The sequence below is a fragment of the Centroberyx affinis genome, unplaced genomic scaffold (assembly GCF_046629955.1).
Source record: "Centroberyx affinis isolate AG114_WGS23_722 - 3 ecotype Tasmania unplaced genomic scaffold, CSIRO-AGI_Caff_v1 ptg005455l_1, whole genome shotgun sequence".
Taxonomy (NCBI): Eukaryota; Metazoa; Chordata; class Actinopteri; order Beryciformes; family Berycidae; genus Centroberyx; species Centroberyx affinis.
In genome coordinates, this window is record NW_027282729.1 from 25,673 (window position 1) to 47,487 (window position 21,815).

Sequence of the window (21,815 nt, forward strand, 5' to 3'; positions counted from 1 at the left end):
AGAGCGGGTTTGAGAAAGTAAGAGAGAGTTCTTGGTTATATTTAGGAAAACACTGTTGTTGCATGTAAGAGAATGAATAAAACTCTGCTCCCTGTTATGTGGCTTCACTCCTTTTTGGGATTTGGAAAAAGGAAGGACGTTTATTTGTTCAGTCAGTGATTATTAACCTGGAAGATCCAGGCTTGATTTTAGAGGCAGGATGAGGCCTTTTATCGGTTGTTTACAACTTACAAAAGCGCAAAAGAATGTATTTTGCACTGAGAATTGTATCTGGCTATTGGGAATTGATATAAAATATATAGCGTATTGTTAATTATAAAATAATAGCAATACATATAATATGAATAAGTTAAAACGTTAATAATATAATCAAGAAAATAAAAAAATATACAAAAAATAGATCAAATATATACAGTATATATAGATAATATGTCAATGTAGCTGTAATAATGGAATGTCAATTCTGCGTCAAGCCTGGCAGAGTAAGCGAGAAGTACCGGAAGTTAAGCGATTTCGCCTTCAAAATAAAAGCATAACAGGTGTATTTGAACTGTTTATCAGTACCTGCTTATTTTCATTTTTGTACATCGTTTTACTAAAAATCACATTGCAACACATGTTACATGTAGCCTAATAATACGGTTATTGTGGTTATATTTATAAGTGGTTATTTTAAAAATTGACTTTCTCTGGGTGGAAGTGTTCCCTCTACTTTGATTTTATCCAGTGAAAGGACGACAAGAACATCGGACATGAACATTGTTTGGTTTCCTGATCATTCACAGGAGAGGGAACTGACTGATTCTGATTTAAGATGGGAAGAAAAGGTGAAATTTCCAATTTTGAGATTGTTACAGAATAGTAATATAACCAGTAGTGTAACTAATTACCGCTCTTAGAAAGTAATAAGCTAAATTATTTATTACTGAATTGAGCAAACACTGTTCGGCAATAAGGCTTTTATTTTGAAAGGTCAGGTCAGAAGTCCCATGTTGTTTCATTCTGTCCGGCTTGACGCTGCTGTCTCCTCAAGTTTATTGCACATTTCGTGGAGAGGCATGTGATGTGTGGTGGAGTTTACCGTACACGGGCCCCGGGACCAGGGAGACTGCACTATTTGATCCGAGATGTCAGCCAGCACTGACCGAGACCCCGGGACCCGTCGGTCCCGGAGACAGATCTCTACCGACGACCAGCAGCAGTACCGGGACGTGGCGGAGAAAACGACCCGACACAGCAAAATGGGTACGAAAGTCACTATAATGTCCTGTAATAATCCTATATATCACTATAGGGACTTAAAGTGTATCTACCACTCATCCTAGTGAAAAAATACTATATTCCTATTGCAAAATTGTACATGAATGCATAGTCTTTTATAATATATTTTTCTCCTATGGTAGGCTATCACTATACTATTTCTATAATATTAGAATAGAGAGTTAAATGTCTGTAGTACTCAATATGAATTTATAGTGACTTTATCGTGACTAGATAGTTTTTATCTTCTAGGCTATAATATTCCTAAAGCCTATACTATTCCTATAGGAACTTATAGTTTTTCTGTGATATCTCTCTGGAATCTATAGGATCCTTATAGTTCTTTTTCATGAGTGGCATAAACAAGGTAAACCTACAACAGGCCTTCACACACTCCTGCTCTCAAATATGATTTATGCAACTACACATTTTAGTCTGTTAGAAATAGGCTGTACTATGAACTTTTTAGTGACGGCAATGTTGTGAACAACAAACTCAAAGTTATTCCCTTAGAACTATAATAATAGAACTATAATAGAACTATAATAATACTATAATACATTTCAGAAGGATACTTCCCAAATAGGCTATCACAGAACTATCACAGAAAAACTATAAGTTCCTATAGGAATATTGAAGCCTTTCAACACTGAATATATTATAGTGATTCTATAGGAGATTTAAAAAGCTTAAGTACTATAAGGCCACTAAACTCACTATTGAGTATCACAGACACACTGTAAGTCATTATTGTAGTCACTATAGTATTACTATATATAGTAATATTATAGTGACACCATTCAGTATCAAAGAAACACTTAACATTCCTATAGGACATTATAGGAATGTTGATGTTACAGGAACACGATTTCAAGGTCAATATTTTTATAAATATTATACGACTATATATTAGCCTACTATATTATGTTACGATAAGAATATTGATATGCCCAGTAACTTTTCATTCGGGTGAGTATGGCAGACAGTATATGTCATTATAGGAATATCATAGGAGTATTACAGTGATATCAAAGGAGATAAAAACACTACAATAAGGCCACAATGAACTCAGTACTGGGTACTACAGACATAGAAATATTATTTTGATATTATGTTTTCATGCTCTCATGTGCGATTTTTCCTGTTTAGCTGAGGGACACACTGAAATCGGAGCTGGCCAGATGCCTCCTGTTTTTTCTGTGTGTGTGTGTGTGTGTGTGTGTGTGTGTGTGTGTGTATGTGTGGGGCAGTGGGGGTCGGGGCACTATCACCCAATCACACACAGGAAAGATACTAGTCTTGTTTTCCTGGAGTTGTCATACACTTATAATAAAAGTGATGGACAAGCTAATAAGTTTCTCATACTGAAGATGAAGATGAATAAATCAAAAGCAATAAGGATAATTTTGAGATGGGTATCAGTGCTTAACCTCCCAGAAAGGTCCATGTTCTTGTAGTAAAGAAATTATTATTTTTCTTTTCTAGACTCCCTACCTGATACATCTACATAGGAATCATTATAATACAGTAATGGATGGTTAGAATATAGTGATGTAGGCTACAGGAGGGTTAGACTGATATATGGGGGCCGATATAGTCCTTTTATTAAAAATCAGATCTGGTCCAGTCAGTGTTGTTCACCTCTCGTACGGTGGATATGATGCAGTTTGATTGATTACATATTTATTGTAGAATTGATCAATACTACACTGGTTGTCTATGGGAAGCCCTTAAACCAATGGGTCAATGGGAAGCCCAAAACTAGAATGCATTAAACCAGGAGGTGTCCTCGTTTTCATGTCTCGGACCCCCAAATAGGCCCAAATTAAACCACAGACCCCCATTTGATCAGACTTAGTCCCAGGGATTTATGTGGTAAGATCATCTTGTTGATTCAGTATTGAATTGTAGAACTGTCTACACACTGAAATTATAGAGGAATTAAACTATTCCTTATTTTGCTGCGGGCACCCTTGAACCCCCTCAAGGACCTCTAGAACCCCCTCAAGGAGCCATGGAACCCCCTCAAGGATCTCTAGAACCCCCTCAAGGACCCCAGGAACCCCCTCCAGGACCCCTAGAATCCCCTCAAGGACCTCTAGAACCCCTTCAAGGACCCCTGAAGTCCCCTCACAGAGTCCTGAAACCCCCTCAATGACCCCTCGAACCCCCTCCAGGACACATAGAACCCCTTCAAGGACCTCTAGAACCCCCTCAATGACCCCTGGAACCCCCTCCAGGACACATAGAACCCCCTTCAAGGACCCCTAGAACCCCCTCAAGGACCCCACTTTTGAGAGCTATTGATCTAAACAACTCCTCTACAGGGAAGCAACAAGCACTTGTCGTGTAAAAACCTCGTAAACCTTGTAACTGAAATGTTGGTGATTTTGATATTTTAACTTCAATTGAAGGATTACATGGTTTCTCTATAGGCTGAGTAAATTCTACCACCCTTCAGCTTATGAAACATTCTCAAAACCCATTGTCGCCAAGGGTTGTTTTCTTTGTTTCTGACATTTGGAGATAAAAAAAACTTTCACCTGACACTGACAGCTTGCCATAATGCAACAAGGTTCCAGTAACATATGGAAGTTCTAAAGTGTTCCTTCGTTTATTTTACAGAGCGTGGTCTCTCCAGGGATGCTGCGAGTCTGAGGAGAACTCTGTCAACAGCTGAGGAAAACTTCCCAACAGGTAACGTCCTAGTGTGGAGTCTGTCACAGACTTCTTGGTCTTGAATCGCTGGATTTGTTGGTACTGGCACCAGAACGTTGGCTTAACCCGTCCAAATTTGGAGGCCCGGACCTCAATTTAAAGGATAATGTTGAATTGAAAGATCTGCACCTACTGAAGCAGCTCCATTATTCTATTAGTGTCATTACAGTATACATCACGCCCTGTTTCAATGGCCCGAGTTCTGCGAGTAAATTTCAAATTAATTTTCTTTTAATCCTAATATAAAGAGTTTTACGTTTTGAACCAAATCAACCAGCTACCAGCTGAATCACAGGCTTATAATAATAGATTCAGAAAAAAGGGTTCAAGACTGTGTACTAGGGCTGCAACTAACGATTATTTTCATTGTCGATTAATCTGTCAATTATTTTCTTGTTTAATCGATTAGTTGTTTGGTCTATAAAATGTCAGAAAATGGTGAAAAATGTGGATCAGTGTTTCCCAAAGCCCAAGATGACGTCCTCAAATGTCTTGTTTTGTCCACAACACAACTCAGAGGAGTAAAGAAACCAGAAAATATTCACATTTAAGCTGGAATCAGAGAATTTTGACTTATTTTTCTTAAAAAATTACTCAAACCAATTAATCGATTAATTGATTAATCGTTGCAGCTCTACTGTGTACATACCTTTTTTTAAGAGGGAATGAACGACTCATCCCATACAGCATTGTGTGATGTCATCAATTCCCTTTTCCTCATTTTCAACAGTGATACCAAATAATATAAGAATGTAATAATATAGGCTAATAGTGATTACTGATTTGTAATGAACAACTTGCAAGCTAGACAATTAAACATCATTATATCATTGTCAAATTAATTGTGCTACTTTGGTATAATTACTGTAAACAAAGGAAGAGGGGAGATGATTGGTCGTCTCTGTCTCATACCAGTAGTATTCTTAGCGGTAGTGCCTCTCAAATTAGACCACATTTCCCATAAGCCCCGTTGCTTCCTGTCTCCCCTCCCCCTCTGTGAAGAGGATAAACATGTTGCAAGTGATTTTTCCATCGGCCTTTCACTACTTCCACCGTCTGCCATTGCCAGAAACTCTTAAAGCTTTTGCTCTGTTTGCTCTGGAAGAACAGCGCTCTCTTCCTGTTCTGTGCCGTAAAGCAATCCAGCAGATTTCCCTCCAAATCCGATCCAGCAGATATTTGCGGTGGCACACAATGTAAAATGCAGTGTAGAGGCCAATAAAGGCTCCCAATCTGCTTGGCGATAGTCTTGTTTGTTTGCGGTAATTATATGATCATGTCTCAAAATGAATGTGGGATTGATTAGTGGTGCTAAAATGCTACATGTAGCACCTTTAATATGTTTATTTTGTTCAATGTATTTTGCAGCTGTTTGTATAGGCATGGATGATTCTCATGGTGTACTTTACAGAAAGTTTGTAAAGAAATACGTCATACAAATATAATTAGTATTGTCAGCCCCTATAAAACACAATACTCACATGAGTGCAAACATAAAAAAGCATAATGATCTATAAAACTGAGCTGACCTCTCTGTGGAAAATCATGTGAGAATTTGAAGTGGTTTGTACAGTACCTTGAACCTATGAGCACCTCTGAAGTCATTGATTAATCTCCCTGAGTCAGTCAGTTACACAGTTTCATCAACTCAACACATTAAATGAGGTTAGATTCACAGGTAGCCCAGCAACATTAGGTAGCTATTTTAAGCATGGATGTCACTTGCTTATGGCAAGGTGTCGTATCCTGAGTCCAAAGTTGATCTTATAGTTTTTGACAATAATGGAGAGCACAAGTCAAGCAAAAATTACGACCAAGGTTGTCAGTCCCTACATCTAATAATTTATCATATTGACCAAATAATGATATCTTGTCAATCAGAAATTTAGTGGATATCATCAGGTTTGGAGGTTTTGTGGTAAATGATATTAGATGCTATCAAGTCAATATGCTAATTTTGCTGGTTCACACATAACCTCCTTTTTTTTAATTTGCAAGGTTACGTGGAATGTGGATCATGTTCTATTGCATCAGCAAGTGTTTTTGCTACCGCAGCAGAAACCACTCAGCTTTTGTGTCTTTTAGTAAACATTAACTAGAGAGGGAGCGTCTTCATGCTGCTAGCTTGGGTGGAAAGAGTACCAAAACACCCTATTAAGTAGAAGTAGGCTAATTACTTTGTTGAAATTACTGGTGTAATAAAAGAAAATCTGTATTAGTACTTCGCTGTATTGCTATTTTGCTGCTGCAACAACCCAAATTCCCTGAGATCATTAAACTTTCATCTTATCCTAAAAGGACAACCATGAGGATGCATTTAATCATTTGGGGGTGTTGTCATCCTCCTTCATACTCACGTAAATATCACCTATTGGTTTGTACTAATTCAGTGTGTTGTGGGTTTAGCCCTGCCGATGCTGCTGGCCATGGTGGCGGGTCCTGACCGACTTCCTGGAGATGAGGAGTCACAGGAAATGCTGAGAGGGAAACTGCGCATTCTGCAGGCTGACAGCACCGAGGTCAACGCTCTATTCATGGTACAAACCTGACACACACACACACGCGCACACACATGCACACACACACACACACACCTGGCTACCAGATTTATGTTCAGCTCCTGACACTGTGAGCTGTAAAGAATACCTACTTCCTCAATAAATTGGCTGATGGCTGAATTGAAAGTTAAAGGGATACATCATGTTTTTAGTAGATAGTCCCATTGGTCAACTTACCCATTAAATGATGAGAACATAGACACCGCCACCAGTAACCATCCATGTGTCCCAGGTAGATCATTAGCTCAGGTGCTCCATGCTAACACTTTAATACTATGTTGACATGACTATGTTGATAGGCAACTAACATTATCCAAACTAAGACGACTAACCTTTAAGTAGTAAAAAGTTGGTACTGTTTTTTTATTATATAGCATGTAGATTCATACATTTTAAAAATTAATTATCATTACTCAATATATATAGCTGATGTAGCCAGGTTTATTTTTGGAACTATTTCTGGTCAGCAACCACGTATTCATCCGCTGCGCAGTGGTTTTTAGCTACAGTTAGTCCACCAAGTCCACCAACTGTGTTAGTTTGGCGTTAGCCAGCTTAGCACGTGAGATTTAGACAATTTGGACATGACCTTTGTTGTTGTCATACTACATACAAGTTGTATGCAGTTTTTAGTATGTGACATGTCAGTATGCAAATGCAGTATTTGAAACACGTCTGTATGAATACCACATGGACGGAAATATGAAGTACGGATCCCATGGTTGCTACACAAAGTGAAGCGGGAACTAGCACCAGCAAATTCAAATGCATTTTTTTTTTTTTTACCAATTTCACATTTGAAAGTTGTTTTTGTTATAGTACAATTCCCACTTGATGACTCACGTCTCATATTTGAGGCTATTTATGAGCCATGACACATTCTAACTTCATGTAGCCACTTCTACTAAGTTGTCATGAAGTTGTCTTGTTTTGAGAACAAACATTACATAAGTGTCTGTTTATTGTGAAACCTTTTCTCTTCTCTCTCTAGGAGTTGTCAGCTCATCTCCTCTCCATCAACAGTGAAGAAAACATCATATTTGTGACATTCAAAACATTTGAAGAAATATGGAAGTTCACCACATATTACTCAATAGGTGTGCATTGCAAGAATGAAATGGCTTTCAGTGGCAGTGATTTTGACTGTATTTGCAGTTAAGCATTTACGGTGAAGCAACCGCTGCAATAGCCAATCATTAGAGATACTTACTGCATTGTATTAACACAGACATAAAAGGACATTTAAGATATGTATCTCATAAAGTTTATTATTATTATCATTATTATTATTATTATTACTATTATATAACAATAACTCAACTACTATTACCACTATCACCACTACTGCTGCTGCTACTGCTACTACTATTAATAATATTAGTAATAATTTGAAATATTATTTAATTTCATGTCATCACATCACTTCTTTTCTACTCACTCTCCTCTCCTCCAGGTTTTCTAGGTCAGTGTATGGAGAATCTGTTGTTAGACCAAGAGTTCTGGCTCAGTTCTCTGGAGGAAGACGTCGGTATTGAGGTTTCCATCCAGGAGGAAACACTCAACCTCATCTACAAAGGCATCCTCATGCAAGATGGTGGGTGATGGAATACAGTTATTTAAGGTGCCCTGTGTAGCATTTTAACATCAATAAATCATCACCACATACATTTTGAGACATTAGTATAATTACCGTAAACAAACAAGACCATCACTGAGAAGACTGCTAGCCTCTACCGACCTCTACTCTGCATTTTTCATTGTGTGTCCCTGGGTCGGATTTGGAGGGAAATCTGCTGGATTGCTTTATGGCACTGCCTCTGCAACTGCATTGGGACGCTAAAACCAAAATACTTTCTCTCTGTCCTCAGGTTCGTTGTTTGCCAGCTGTAGTTCCAACCAGATGTTTGACAGCTCCACCTCTGGAGGCGACCTGTACCTGGAGCAGGGAGACGTAGCCCAGTTTGAGCCTCCCTTCCTGGGCTCAGGGTGGACTGTCCTCTGCCTGGCTGATGGAACCCGGGGCACAAAACGCAAACCCGCCTTAGAGCCTGTCATCCCCTTTTATCAGTGAGTCAGATCTGTGTGTGTGTGCGTGTGTGTGTGTGTGTGTGTGTGGTGTGTGTGCCCTCGCAGGAGGATTTGGTCCACACTGACTTGTCAATCAATGAGTCAAACTTTCTATTCTATACCATTTTATTGTATTCTATTCTATTTGTGACTGTTCTTGTTTGTTCTGGACTGTAACCATTATTCAGAAAGATGTAGGTGCCTGTTGAATAGTACATAGTAAATAGTAAATAGTAAACTCATATGGTCTTATTTGCCCACAGATGGTTTCTCAAATCTTGTGCAGAGAACATTTTAGTTGGCGGTGGGAAACCTGCCTGTGACTTCCCTCTCCAGTTTGGTAAGTGCAGTCAAATCAACTCCAGACTGTGTTGTTTTGCACATTTGGCAATAAATCAAACTCAATTAAACCTCAAATTTTTCAATTTGTAGAATTATAGTCACCCTCCACACAATCACACACTCCAAAACTGCATGGCTGGTACATGTTATCTACATCTGTAAACTGACTAGCTAAATTTTACAGCACACCTCTGCACACCTGCACAATTTCTATGCATACATAAGGCCTTCTATAGACCTGTTAATATGAAAATTATGCACATTTTCTTCATATTCCCACATTTTCTCTCATTTGCATATATTGTATACCTTACAGTAATTTGGGAGTGTCTTGAAACTCCAAAATATTGTTCCAAAACAGAGTACAGCCCAGAGTGTGAGTTTTGAAAGCCAGAAATCTCAGCAGCTGTCTAAGTAATTGTTGAGTCATTGGTATTGATCAACAACCCTATCAAACCCTCCAGTGATGACCAGTGACCATAAGATATATATGGACATTTGGTGCTATGGGAGAGTAAAAGCCTGACTTGTAGCCCCTTTAACATTTCACCTAATCTAATCTTATCCATGACACTCCATACTCCATCCGAAACCTCCATCTCTCTCCTTCTCTTTCCTCCCTATTCTCCCTCTCTTCCTCACCTCCCTCACCCCCTTCAGCCAGAGGAACCTGTCTGGCCACGGCGGAGTACGACGCCGAGGGCCCCGACGAGCTGAGCGTGGCGCCCGGCGATCGCATCGTCATTGTGGGGCTCCTGGTGTCTTGTTTCGATTGGTTCACGGGGAGGATGGAGGCAACGGGAGAGGTGGGGCTGGTCAAGACGAGCCTGGTCAAACCGTCCAATGACATTTGTGAGTAAGTGTGTCACCAGTATTACTGTTTCGATCACTGCACCATATGACTCAGATGGCATTTGGCTGAGCTTGATGGGTCAGTACATAGGGTATCTGTCTCTCTGTCACCCTTCCAGCTCAACAGACATCTTCTTGGATAAAGAGGAAAGGGTCTTCTTCAGTCTGAATGAGGAGCAAGTCATAGACGAGACGATTGCCTTGCTGAAGACGACATCTCAAAATGATATTGGTTGTAACTACAAGCTGGGTAAGACAGAAATCTTGCCTGGAGAATTCATCTTTAGATCTAGATTTGAAGGTGGGTTCTACCTGATTAAAGTCTCAATGGCTATATTCACACTGCGGGCCTTCGTTCTCAATCCCAAATTGCTGCTCATATCTGATTTTTTTGGATGACTGTATCTATTCTAGGATGTTAGGATAATATCCCAAAAGTATGTGTGTGCAGAGTAACAAAAAGGACATTTTTGTACTTACTGCTTCTTTTGAATACTTCGGTCACAGTATGTACGTATGTGTCCTTGAGTTTTGACTGAATTGAGGCATCTCAGGCATGAAACCAATACTTTTTGGTAGAGCTCTAGGTAAAAATAGCTAAATAGCTGCCTGATCAACTTGCTTTCATTACTAGCTGTTTGTTAAGTGTTATACGTATCTTTTCATTCATATTCTTTTGCTTTGAATTGTTCATTCTCAGATCTGATCAATCACCAAGGTGCTGAAAAGAAAACGTCAAGTAAGCTTTCTGTTTCTCCCCATACATTTTGGCACAAATAGCCCCCCAATGATACTCAGTTTATATTTACTGTTTTGATGGATCTCAAAGAACCTTGTCTCCTCCATATTACAACATTGAGTTTATACTCCCAATAATCATTTCCAGACGGTTCTTCAGGCAAAGTGTCTACTCAGCAGTCTGAATTGAAGAGAAATATTGAGAGGATTCTTATCCAGGGGAATGTTTCATCATCTCATTCCATTGCAACCACAAACGGGACTCAAGAGGACTCAATCCAGGCTACTAAGACGTCAGATCCCGAGCCCCCCTGTTTCACTGTTCACCCAGTTGTAGAGGGAAATAACAGCACAGAGAACTTTATTCCCCTCCTCTCCTTTCTGGACAGCCGTGACTACAAACTAGAGTTTGGCGTCCTCTACGGACTGACCCCGGAACTCCTCGCCTCCTCCACCTTCGTTGGCCAATCCGACGAGGACGAGCTGACGGCCTTTCTGGGTGTCGCTAGGGAAACAGCCAGGAAGAAGCGCCTCTTTTGGTCGCAGAGCCGCCTGTGCTTCCTGTTGGGCAAGCTCTGTGGCGGGAGGTCAAAGTTCAGCCAGGCCCGGGTTTACTTTGAGGAAGCCCTCAGCGTGCCGCGAGAGGGCTTTGCGGACCTGAGGCTACTGGCTAGCATCTACGCCAACCTGGCTGTCATATATTTTACGCAGAAAAACACCGAAAAGTACTTTGCTCTGACGGAGCGTATCGCTGCCTTGATCATGGGCGTCCCAGACTGCGTGGTGAGCATGGAGGACGACTTGCAGGTTCTTAAGTACATTCTGAAGAAAGCGGTTCTGTCTCACAACAAGATGGCGGAGGCCCGGGCCTGTTTCCTAGTGGCGAAGCGCCACTGGAGGTGTGGTGAGGGTGTCCGCGCTGTGCCTTATATCGAGAGGCTACTTGCTCTTTCTGCAGACACTCCCAGAACATGGACCATACCTCCCAGTCATGGATACCTGACCCTGGGGAGGCTCTACAGTGAGCTCTGCCTTCCCCACCTCAGTGTCAGTTCAGTCCGAAGAGCTTCTCTGCAGCCGTCTGCCACGCTGAGCGACTGCCTCAGCGACATGGTTCTGGTTCTGGACAACGCCAACAGACTCTACGGGATCACAAAACAGGAAGCCTCCATTCCGGCTCAGGTGGTTCCGTATTTACACCGAGCGCTCTCTTTTACCGAGGTTGGACAAAATGGAGGAGGAGGCGACCGCTGCCATGTGCTGAGCCTGCCGCTCACTCTTTGTCTCTCCCAGCTGTTTCAGAAGCACAGAATGGTTGGACGTGCTGTCTGCTACATGCATGCTCTGATCAACCACAGTCCGCCTTCACAAGGCCTCTCTGTCTCCGTCCCAGAGAGAAACAGCGCCCTCATCTGGCTAGGATGGCTTCACATTAATGACAACCAGCCAGATGTCGCTCTGGACATCCTGGACTCTGTCCTAGCTTCCATGCCGGAACACTGCACCACCCCTCAGGAAGGTCTGTGGTGTTCTGTAGTTAAATGTGTTGCATGTAGTAGTTTTAAACATCAATATATTAACTTTGATCATACCTTGGTATAATTACTGCATGCAAATGAGACCATGGTTGAGATGATGGGTAGCCTCTATCTTACATTGTGGTATTGTTAGTGTTAGTGTTAATCAAAATTCAGACCACATTTCCCATAAACCCTGTTGCATTCTGTCAACGATATTACTTCTTCAATCAAAGGTTTTCTCTTTGTCTTTTGAATGAATTGTGATATACATGTTGGAAGTGATTTCTCCATTGGCCTTTCATTCCTTCTACCATCTGCCATTGCCAAAACTCTGCCTCTCAGAGTCTCAAAGCGCCTTTTTCCTGTTTTGTGCTGTAATGCAATCAAGCAGATTTCCTGGCAAATGCAGTGTAGAGGCCAGTAGAGGCTTCTCAGTAATGGTCTCATTTGTTTACAGTAATTACACTATGTCTCAAAATTAAGACGGTAACAATTTATCAATGTTACAGTGCTACACATAGCACCTTTAAAAAACTATCTTGGGTAATGGTACTGGCCTATTCCAGGGATATTAAAACAGACACTCATCTGATTTCCTTTGATGTGAAGGTGTGCTCCTCAACATGCGTGGTGTGGCGCTTCGGTGCATGGGTGACCTCCGGAGGGCAGCAGAGAGCTACCAGGCAGCTATTGACATCTGCGAAGAGGATGAGGACCGACCCAACTGGGCTGTAGCCCAGGCTAACCTAGGTGACATATGTGCTTAAGATTGTTCTTCCTCTGGACACTATTCCTGTGAGATTACTGAAGGAACAGACACTGGAGAGTTTCTGGTTCTGTCCGTTCTTTCCTCAGTTCTGTCCGTTCTTTCCTCAGCCTTCAGCACAGAGGACTTTATTCCCCAAACAAACCCAAATTACACACCACCAGTGCCAGAATTAATATTCACACTGCCAAAGGCCAGTCCAACAAACAAAAAGCTTTATCAGGCAGCTTTTTGTCACTGTCTTATATGTCGACTCGGTGCACAGAAGTTTTTCTAGCTGATTTTTTTTTTATGAATTCAATGAATATATAATCTCTGGCCCTTCCGCTACTTCGTCTTTGGATTAAAAGCATGTAGATATGATAAAGAAACATTTTAAAATAATTAAAAACAAAGAGATACAATTTTATGTAGACAGAAAAAGTACTTCTTGTTCAATTTTTGCATCTCCTATACTCTCCTACACTTTTGCATCTCCTACAATCCAAGTCACTTAATTATTTTTTTAGTTATGCTTGGATATGGATGTCTAAGTACCCCTTTCTCAATGCTAAGCCAATCCTCAGGGGGTTGAAGGGGTTGCTCCTGTCCAACAACAATGAGCAACACCCATTTCTTATTGGCCATCATGGCCGAAGCGGAAGTATCTAGTTGAAGTTCACAGTACAATCTGTGCTAAAGTAAATATTTTTTATTTTCCTATTGCGAAAATAATTAAATATTTGAAATGTAAAATGTAAAATTTCATGCCAAAAAGAAAGAACAAGCCAAATGTTATCAGAGGATTTTCTCTCCTTCCCTCCGAGTCTCTGCCTAACTCACTCATCCACACACACACACACACACACACACACACACACCAGCTCCCTCATCAGCTTAACTTCCGCTCAGCTTCATTAGTCTGATGGAAAAATAATACGCCTGTTCAAGATAAAGAGTGAAGTGGAAAACTGCACATAACTGCATTATTGTCACCAAGGCAAACTGTCTGTCACATTTCTCCTTGCTCTCTTTCACACTGTCCCTGGCTCATTAACTATGCATACTTTCGACCAATCGGAGCGTTCATTAAAATCTGGGCGTACATGATGTCATTTTCACCATGAAGTAGACTGGATTTCTAAACCGGTTTGATTCTGTTGACGAGCAGAAGGGAGAGTTTCTCAAATTTCCACAACACTGACAGTTATAATATAAAAAAAAAAAACTCTTCTTCTTGTATACTCATTCTCTTCTGTACTTCTCCCTCTTCCTGCAGGGCTGTTGTGTCTGAAGGCCGGGGCCAAAGGACTAGCGGAGAGGCATCTGACCGAGGCTGTGCAGCTCTTCTCTGAGCTGGATGAAGCGGGTCATGAGGTGAACTTCATCACCGTGCTGCTGGAGCTGGGACAGCACTATGTGAAGCAGGGCCAGCTGGACTATGGGAAGGGATGCTATGAGTGGGCCCTGCTGCTCGCTATCAAGGCCAACCGTTCAGACTGTGAGTCAAGTATTGGGTCTTTCTTGTATGCCCTCTTTTACTCTCATTCTCTATTATAACTATAACATATTGTATTATATAATTTCTCTTTAGCTGGGAATACCTATTGTTTTTGGTCAGATTCTTCTTATTATTATTCCCCTATTGTAAATGGCTCTATCTCCTAGTCTGATTGGTCAAAACTTTTCAAATTTGGCGCAAACATCGCAATTCCCGGTAAGAAGGTCTCCAAACGATTTTGTTACATTTCAGCCACAGGGGGCACTATAACACGCAGTGAAACTTAAACGGTCATCCAGGCCGCCCCGTTTGACCTAGACACTTGAAACTTGGTATATAGCTGTCATTTGGCATGCTGAACAAATTTCAAATTGGGACCCATAAGGTCCGCCTGGATAGATTTCCCGCCATCTTGGAAATTTTGAAAAACCTTTGACAATCTTCTCCTCCTGAACCGTAAGTCCAAATAACACCTTTCGAGGCTGCTTGCAGCTTTAATTTCTCTTATTTTTTAACCTTTAGCTGTCCAGGAATAGTGCTCATGCTCTTTTCCATTAACACCCTACTTTGCATTCATACTTGGCAAATAATGCCAATAAATCATATGTATTGTCATGCCAGGCCAGCTCGCTGCGACCCAGCTCCTCTGCCAGCTGCACGGCTCGGTGAGTCCGGACCAGGCCCAGTGCATCATCTACAACCAACACCAGGTCGACCTGCTGAGGAGCCGAGGAGACCGAGGACAGGAGGGAGTGGCACTGGAAACCATCAGCCAGCTCTACCTCAGCCTGGGGACGGACAGGTGTGTGTGTGTGTGTGTGTGTGTGTGTGTATGTGTAGCTATAGAGTGGTCCAGCGATGACGTTTTTTCTGTAGGCCAACCCGGAAGTTAGCTCCGCCATGGTTCATTGGCCGCAGCCCCACTATAACTTCAATGGATTTTTGAATGTGGTTTTGGTAACACTTTACAATAAGGGTACATTAATTAAGGGTTAGTTCATGCTTAATAAGCGTGAACTAACCCTTAATTAACAGTTAACTCATGTGTAATTTACTAATAGTGTTCATGTTAACTAAGGCAGTGGTTCTCAACGTGGGGTCCGGGGACCACCAGGGGTCCTTGAGGGAGTTACAGGGGGTCCCCAGCAAAATGATGAATTGTTAAACTTCACCATTATTTCATTTACAAGAAGTTAACACAATTAGAGAACTGTTTTGGTCACAGTTTCACTGTTATCTCTCTACCTGCAATACAGATAGTCATGGAATTCTGGACAAAATCATTTATAACAACAAAAAAAAAATATTCTCAGATTTGGGTCCGAGAGACAAAATCTCATCAAATGGGGGTCTGTGGCCCTAATGTGGCCTAAAGTTGGGGTCCTTGATATGAAAAAGTTTGAGAATCACTGAACTAAGGTATTAATTTATACATTATTTAATAGTTTATAAAGATGACTATTAAATAATGCATAAATTAATACCTTAGTTAACATGAACACCATTAGTAAATGATTACCAGACACATTAGTTAACTGTTAATTAAGGGTTAGTTAATGATTATTAAGCATTAATTAACCCTTAATTAATGTACCCTTATTGTAAAGTGTTACCGTGGTTTTGGACTGATGCCAAAAATACGCTCTGTGTTTAATGCAGGCAATTCATACAATTTGTTATATGAGATAATTTTGACAAATTAACACTGCCTTCATGAACTGTAAAGCATAATTGTAATCCATATTAGTAAAAAGCTAACGCCAGGCTAAATATCAGAGCTTGCATTCCTCTAATGTCACAAACACAGAAGTGTGATTACTGGAAGGGGAAAAACAATTTACTACCATTGGTTTTAATATTTGAGAAAATCTATCCACAGACTAGCCAATAGCCAATATCAAGCCAACTTTTCTCCAGTCATGCACAACCCACAGGTAAATAGAAAAACTTTACACCCATTATTGGGGGTTGTTGAAAGGCATTCTGGGAAATGTAGGAAATCAGTAGATTCTGCAGTAGAAGTAGATGAGGCAGGTTGAGGGAAAGTAGGTACAGCATTACAACATTTCATCACAAAATAACATTGAACATCACAGATTGATGAGACTCCCGATGGCTATTTTGCATCCTTCCTACTAAGCAGTCTGATGAAAAATGAAATGAAAATTGAAAAATTGCTGGAGTGAAAGCATGTGATGCAGAGCGTTGTTGTTTGTGTGTGTTTTCAGGGCGTACCGGACGGCTCTTGACCACACCAAGAGGAGTCTGGGTATTTTCATCGACCTGGGCTGCAGGGAGAAGGAGGCCTACGGCTGGCTGCAGGCGGGGAAGATCTACCACATGCTGGGCCAGACCGAACTGGTGGATCTATACGTCCAGGTCTGAAACCAGGTCTACAGAGACCATGACAGTCTAATGTCTCTCGGACGGTTCTTGTCCAGTTTGAAAAACAACTTCCATGGAGAATTTCATTGCGAGTCAAGTGTTTTCATCTCAGTCTCCACCAGGAAATAATCTTTACTGTCACATCCAAGCTAATGCAAATGCTAAAAAATCTAATTACATACAGCATGCATTGTAAACTAATTGGGTGTCATTAGGTATTTTAACACCTTTTCTACAAAATACTAATATTTTTGGAATTAAATCATTCATTTTTGAACAATAGAGTGATACATTTCAACTCAATATGTAGCATTTTGGAATAAAAGCTTTTCCTCTTGTTCATGTATTGTCCAGGTGGCTCAGGATGTCAGTCTCAGTACAGGAGACACCGGCTTCATCCTGAAGCTCCTGGAAGCTGCAGGAGATGTTTTCTTCAACAGCTGCCAGGACCGAGACAAGGCTGTCTGCTTCTACAGGGTATGGCCTCATGTGGATGCTAGTGTTAGACCCATATATTGGGTCATGATGTTGAACTTTGGTAGTACGGATCTCTTCAGGTTACACCTGGACCCTTCTTGAACTAACCTATTAGTCTAGCAGGAGAAATAGGTTCCCATGTATTTTTTTGTAACCTGTTTTTTTAGGACCCTAATGGTGTCTAGTTAAGAATTTTTCATGTTACCAAGGTCAACTAATGGCCCATGGGGTTCGTTTGGCGGCCATATTGAATTGATGTCCACGTGAGTGGCGAAAAACGCTGATTTTCATAACTCCTGAACCAGACAACACACAAAGACAAATGAACCCACTTTTTCATAAAATTTTGACACCAGGAATCAAATGAAAAGGTCATTGACATGGTACAACCATTCTTTATTGGTGAAAAACAGGCAAATAACAAATTTTAGGCTCATAACAATATTACTTTTGCTATTTTGTTTCGCAATAGTTTCCTGCAATAGCCAAATGAAACTAGTTTATTCTCTTATATCAATTGCAAGGTTATTAAATGGATGACAGTCACTCTAACTGACATTGATGGCAATCTGTTAATACTAGCTACTAGCTTTCACTGATCATCATCGTCATCCATCTCATCATCAATCTCCACCTCATCCTCTTCCCCCTCATTATCATCACTGACGACACCAGCAGCCAACAGGTCAATGAGAGATGGGGGCAGAATTGGTCCACAAGACCAGACAGGCTCCAAAATCCCTCCCTCTGTCTTCTCCCACCCCTGACCCTCGTTAGGGGTGGGAGAAGAAGATCGGTCAAAAGATCGGCTCAGCTGCCCGCTTGTAACAGGGTATATCTTCTTACCCTTCTTAAACTTAAAAAAACGACGAATGCTACTTATTCCTATTAAAAGTCTTAGATGATGAAGACTGTGATGCACAGTTGGTTTCACTACTGTTGACAAAATGTACTATTGTAAGTCACTTTGGACAAAAGCGTCTGCTAAATGACGTAATGTAATGTAATGTAATGTAGTACCTTGGGTTGTATAGCTTCCTGGTCATGATATAACCCCAAAATCGACGAGTCTATGTTAATATCGATAATATCGTATATCACAATGTTTTGGAGGGACAGCATTGTGATATTGCATTTTGGATATCACCCAAGCCTAATCCACCGATGCTCTTTTTCAAGACCACTAGCAATGCATCCCATTTTTAAACATTATCATTGGTACCACAGTATCATTTCTGTAAACAAATGAGAGCATGGTGGAGAGGATGGGTAGCCTCTGTCTCCCTCTAGTGGTACAGTTAGTGCTAGTGTTCCTCCAAGTGAATGCACATATCCAAATCTGTATGTTCTGTACATATGTTATCTATAAATTTATTATATTTGAAAGGTTGAATCGTTTTTGTATCTGCCTCGACACTTTCTTTACATATGTATGACCCTCTGTAGGCCTGCTAATGTAAATACAGTGCACATTTTTTCACATCATGTACATTAAAACTCACATATGTGTTTTCTTCATATTCTCATATTTTCACCTGTTATGTATATATATATATATATATCGTTTTTTTTTCTGAACTTACGTATTTCATTCATGCTTTAATTTCTTTGTCTCAGTATGCTCTACTGCTGCACATTGTATATACATGCTGTAATTCATATATTTCATACTTTTGTTCTGGTGTTCTAATTGTAAGTCAAGTTTGTTTGCATGTTTAATATCTCTAATTTGCTCTATTCTTATTTGTATTATATTTTTCTTTGCTGTATCTATTTTGGTTTGCTGCTCTAACGACCCAATTTCCCCACAAGGATCATTGAAGTTTCATCCCATCTCATGTAATAATTTGGTGGAGCTGTGTGTGTATACTCTATATACAGTATGTGTGTGTGTGTGTGTACTGATGTGTGTATATGTGTGTATTCCACCACATAGGACCGTGCTCTGCCCATTGCAGTGAAGAGCGGCAGTGTTCGTACCAGGCTGAGGTTGTGCAATAAGCTGGTGGAGCTGATGCTCAGTCTGAAGCTCTATGGGGAAGCTGTGGAGTTCGCTCAGACCGCACTGGACATCAGCATCACACTGGGTGAGGAGACCAACTGCAACACAAATTTAACACTTTCTAAATATAATTTTATACTTAAAACTAGGGTTAGACTGATATATAGAGCCAATATTTACCCTTTTATTACCTTATGACCTTTTATTGTCTTTGTGACAGTGATTTAAAACACTACCACTAAAGGCCAACGTCCACTACACACAATTAAGATATTTAAAATAAACATCCACTCGTGATGCATGACTCACCCATAACTGAAGTCAATAACAAACAACACAGAAGAAAAACACTTGAACTTTTCTAAAATATTCTTCCTCATCATTAACATCGATAAAATCTCTTTTTTTTTAGACTGGCTTTTCTGTAATGATTTATCTTCATTTTGATTGGATCTTTTGCTTGTGTTTTGTGTTGTATGTGAATTTATTATTCCCATGATGGAAGTAAGTCAAGTGTTTTGAGCAACACTTTCTTGAGCTATCCTCTGGGGTCAAATAATACAAATTGTTTTTTATTATTATTATTTCTATTACCCAAATAAAATCTCTTTTTATTTAATTTTTCTATTTAATAAAAAAAAATTATATACTCATACTATTTACTTTCACGTTATTACATCATCTTTACCCATGTGCTTCTTCACCTTTTCACTCTTTATTAAGACAGGATGTAGAAAAGCAGCAACTGCTTTTCTACTTTTGAGCACTAGATGTCAGTGTTTAACACAACTGGCCTTGATACTGACAATAATCACAGCACTGACAAATTCATAACAAATGCATATGCAGACAACAGGATATCTTCAGGTCCTGAAAAGGCCTTAAAATGTCTTCAATTATTTTATTCAAGGCCTTAAATGGTTTTGAGTACAGTTAAATAAAGGATTCAATAAAGTCTTAAATTCAGTTTTAAAGGTAGGCTATTAATAAAAAATGTTGTAATTTCTTGGTGCACTGTTTCTGATGAGGAATCAGCCCAGTCACTCAGAGCTTTATCTTATTTATTATTACTGCATCAAATAAATACAGACATTGAAACAAACACCATGTGACATTACTGTAATTCACAGATAAATTACAACAAAGTAAGACTACAAAGACTGTATCACGGTACTGGACATGGACTTAAGCAGTCAAACATTCAAAATGCACCAATTGATAATTGATCAAAATATTAGTAATAATAATCTTAAAACCTGTTGAGGGGGGATGTTGAAACAGGATGAGTCACACAGAGCGATATTCTGATAGGCTTACAGTTGTTCTAATAGGCATTAAAAATGTATTTAAAAGTTGTATATTTAAAGAGTAACTAAAAGCCTGACATCAAATGATAACAAGCATGCTACTGAAATGGCCATCTGCTATTGGCTGATCTTTGGTGCCAGGTGATGTCACCTTCTATAGAGTAACAGGTGGTGACATCACCTGGCACTGAAGATCAGCCAATAGCAGATGGCAATTTCAGTAGTATGCTTTTTACCATTAGATGTCAGGCTTTACACAGATTCAGGTTTGGGGTTTAGTTAGGCTACTCTTTAAGTTGAAACATTTCATAACAATCTATGATGATGTCTTTTTGGTTTAAATATAGGTGAGCGTCTGAATGAGCGGGTGTCCTACCACCGCCTGGCCGCTCTGTACCACTGTCTGGACCAGTTTGAACTGGCTGAGCACTATTACCTGAAGAGCCTGACGCTTTGTCCAACGCCTCTGCAGTTCGATGAGGAAACACTGTACTACGTCAGGGTGTACCAGATACTGGGGGACATCATCTTCTACGACCTGAAGGTAAAGGACTAGATGATGGGGGAACTATTGATTTAACTGTATTTTAGGTCAGTGGTTTTCAATCATGTGAGTCTGGAGGTTACCAACTACCATAGACTTTGAAGACCTTGGTACAACATTGAAAACCTGTGTAAATATAGAGCCACAATGAAAGCTGAGATGCCCATATTCTTCCATAGCTGCTAATCTGAAGTTCAAGTAAAGTCGAACTTGCATTAAATACTGTGATTGCTAAACTGTAGATTCCTGAAAGGACTGTAAAAGACAGGTTTTCTCTGATGGCTACATCTGAACGTTTCACTGTCACCTCTGTAGGACCCATTTGACGCTGCAGGCTACTACCACCTGGCTCTGGCCGCAGCCATGGATCTGGGCAACAAGAAGTCACAGCTGCAGCTCTGTACCCGCCTGGCCACCATCTATCACAACTTCCTCGTAGACCGCGAGCTCTCTCTCTTCTTCTACCAGAAGGCGAGAGGATTCGCCGCGGACCTGAACGTGAGGAGGATCAACATCGCACCAGACCAGCAGTGCAGCAGCACCTCGCAGTACAAGGCCGCCGGACGATAGGGAAGAAGAAAACGTCTTGGGAAGACCTTGGGAAGACCTTGGGAAGCCTTTCACAAGATAAACAAAACTGTCGCTACCTCACCTTACAATCAAGGTGCATGAATGAAGCGTGAAAGGAAGAACAAATTCAGCAACTCTTGGAGAAACCAACGTGTTTTGGCAGGAGGTCTTCATCGGGGTTACATGACAAAGAGACAATGGATCTTAAATACCTTTGCAAAATGGCCAT

At 40.4% G+C, this 21,815-nt stretch overlaps 1 protein-coding gene across 1 annotated transcript; it reads left to right on the forward strand.

Moving 5' to 3' along the window:
* The first annotated feature begins 1,127 nt into the window (after positions 1–1,127).
* On the forward strand, positions 1,128–21,586 carry LOC139667342 (SH3 domain and tetratricopeptide repeat-containing protein 1). The gene is made up of 18 exons (XM_071546795.1): positions 1,128–1,245; positions 3,886–3,957; positions 6,385–6,515; positions 7,528–7,633; positions 7,990–8,130; positions 8,405–8,603; positions 8,867–8,943; positions 9,606–9,801; positions 9,917–10,047; positions 10,684–12,054; positions 12,665–12,805; positions 14,080–14,301; positions 14,923–15,103; positions 16,530–16,680; positions 17,041–17,163; positions 19,100–19,250; positions 20,820–21,016; positions 21,332–21,586. The coding sequence occupies exons 1-18, from the start codon at positions 1,128–1,130 to the stop codon at positions 21,584–21,586; spliced, it is 3,963 nt and encodes a 1,320-aa protein (XP_071402896.1).
* Positions 21,587–21,815: the final 229 nt, after the last annotated feature.

Coding starts and splice junctions, on each gene's coding strand:
- LOC139667342 (XM_071546795.1), top strand. CDS start 1,128: ATGTCAGCCAGCACTGACCGAGACCCCGGGACCCGTCGGTCCCGGAGA. Junction 12,806..14,079: donor TGTAGCCCAGGCTAACCTAG/GTGACATATGTG, acceptor CTCTTCCTGCAG/GGCTGTTGTGTCTGAAGGCC. Junction 14,302..14,922: donor CAAGGCCAACCGTTCAGACT/GTGAGTCAAGTA, acceptor TTGTCATGCCAG/GCCAGCTCGCTGCGACCCAG.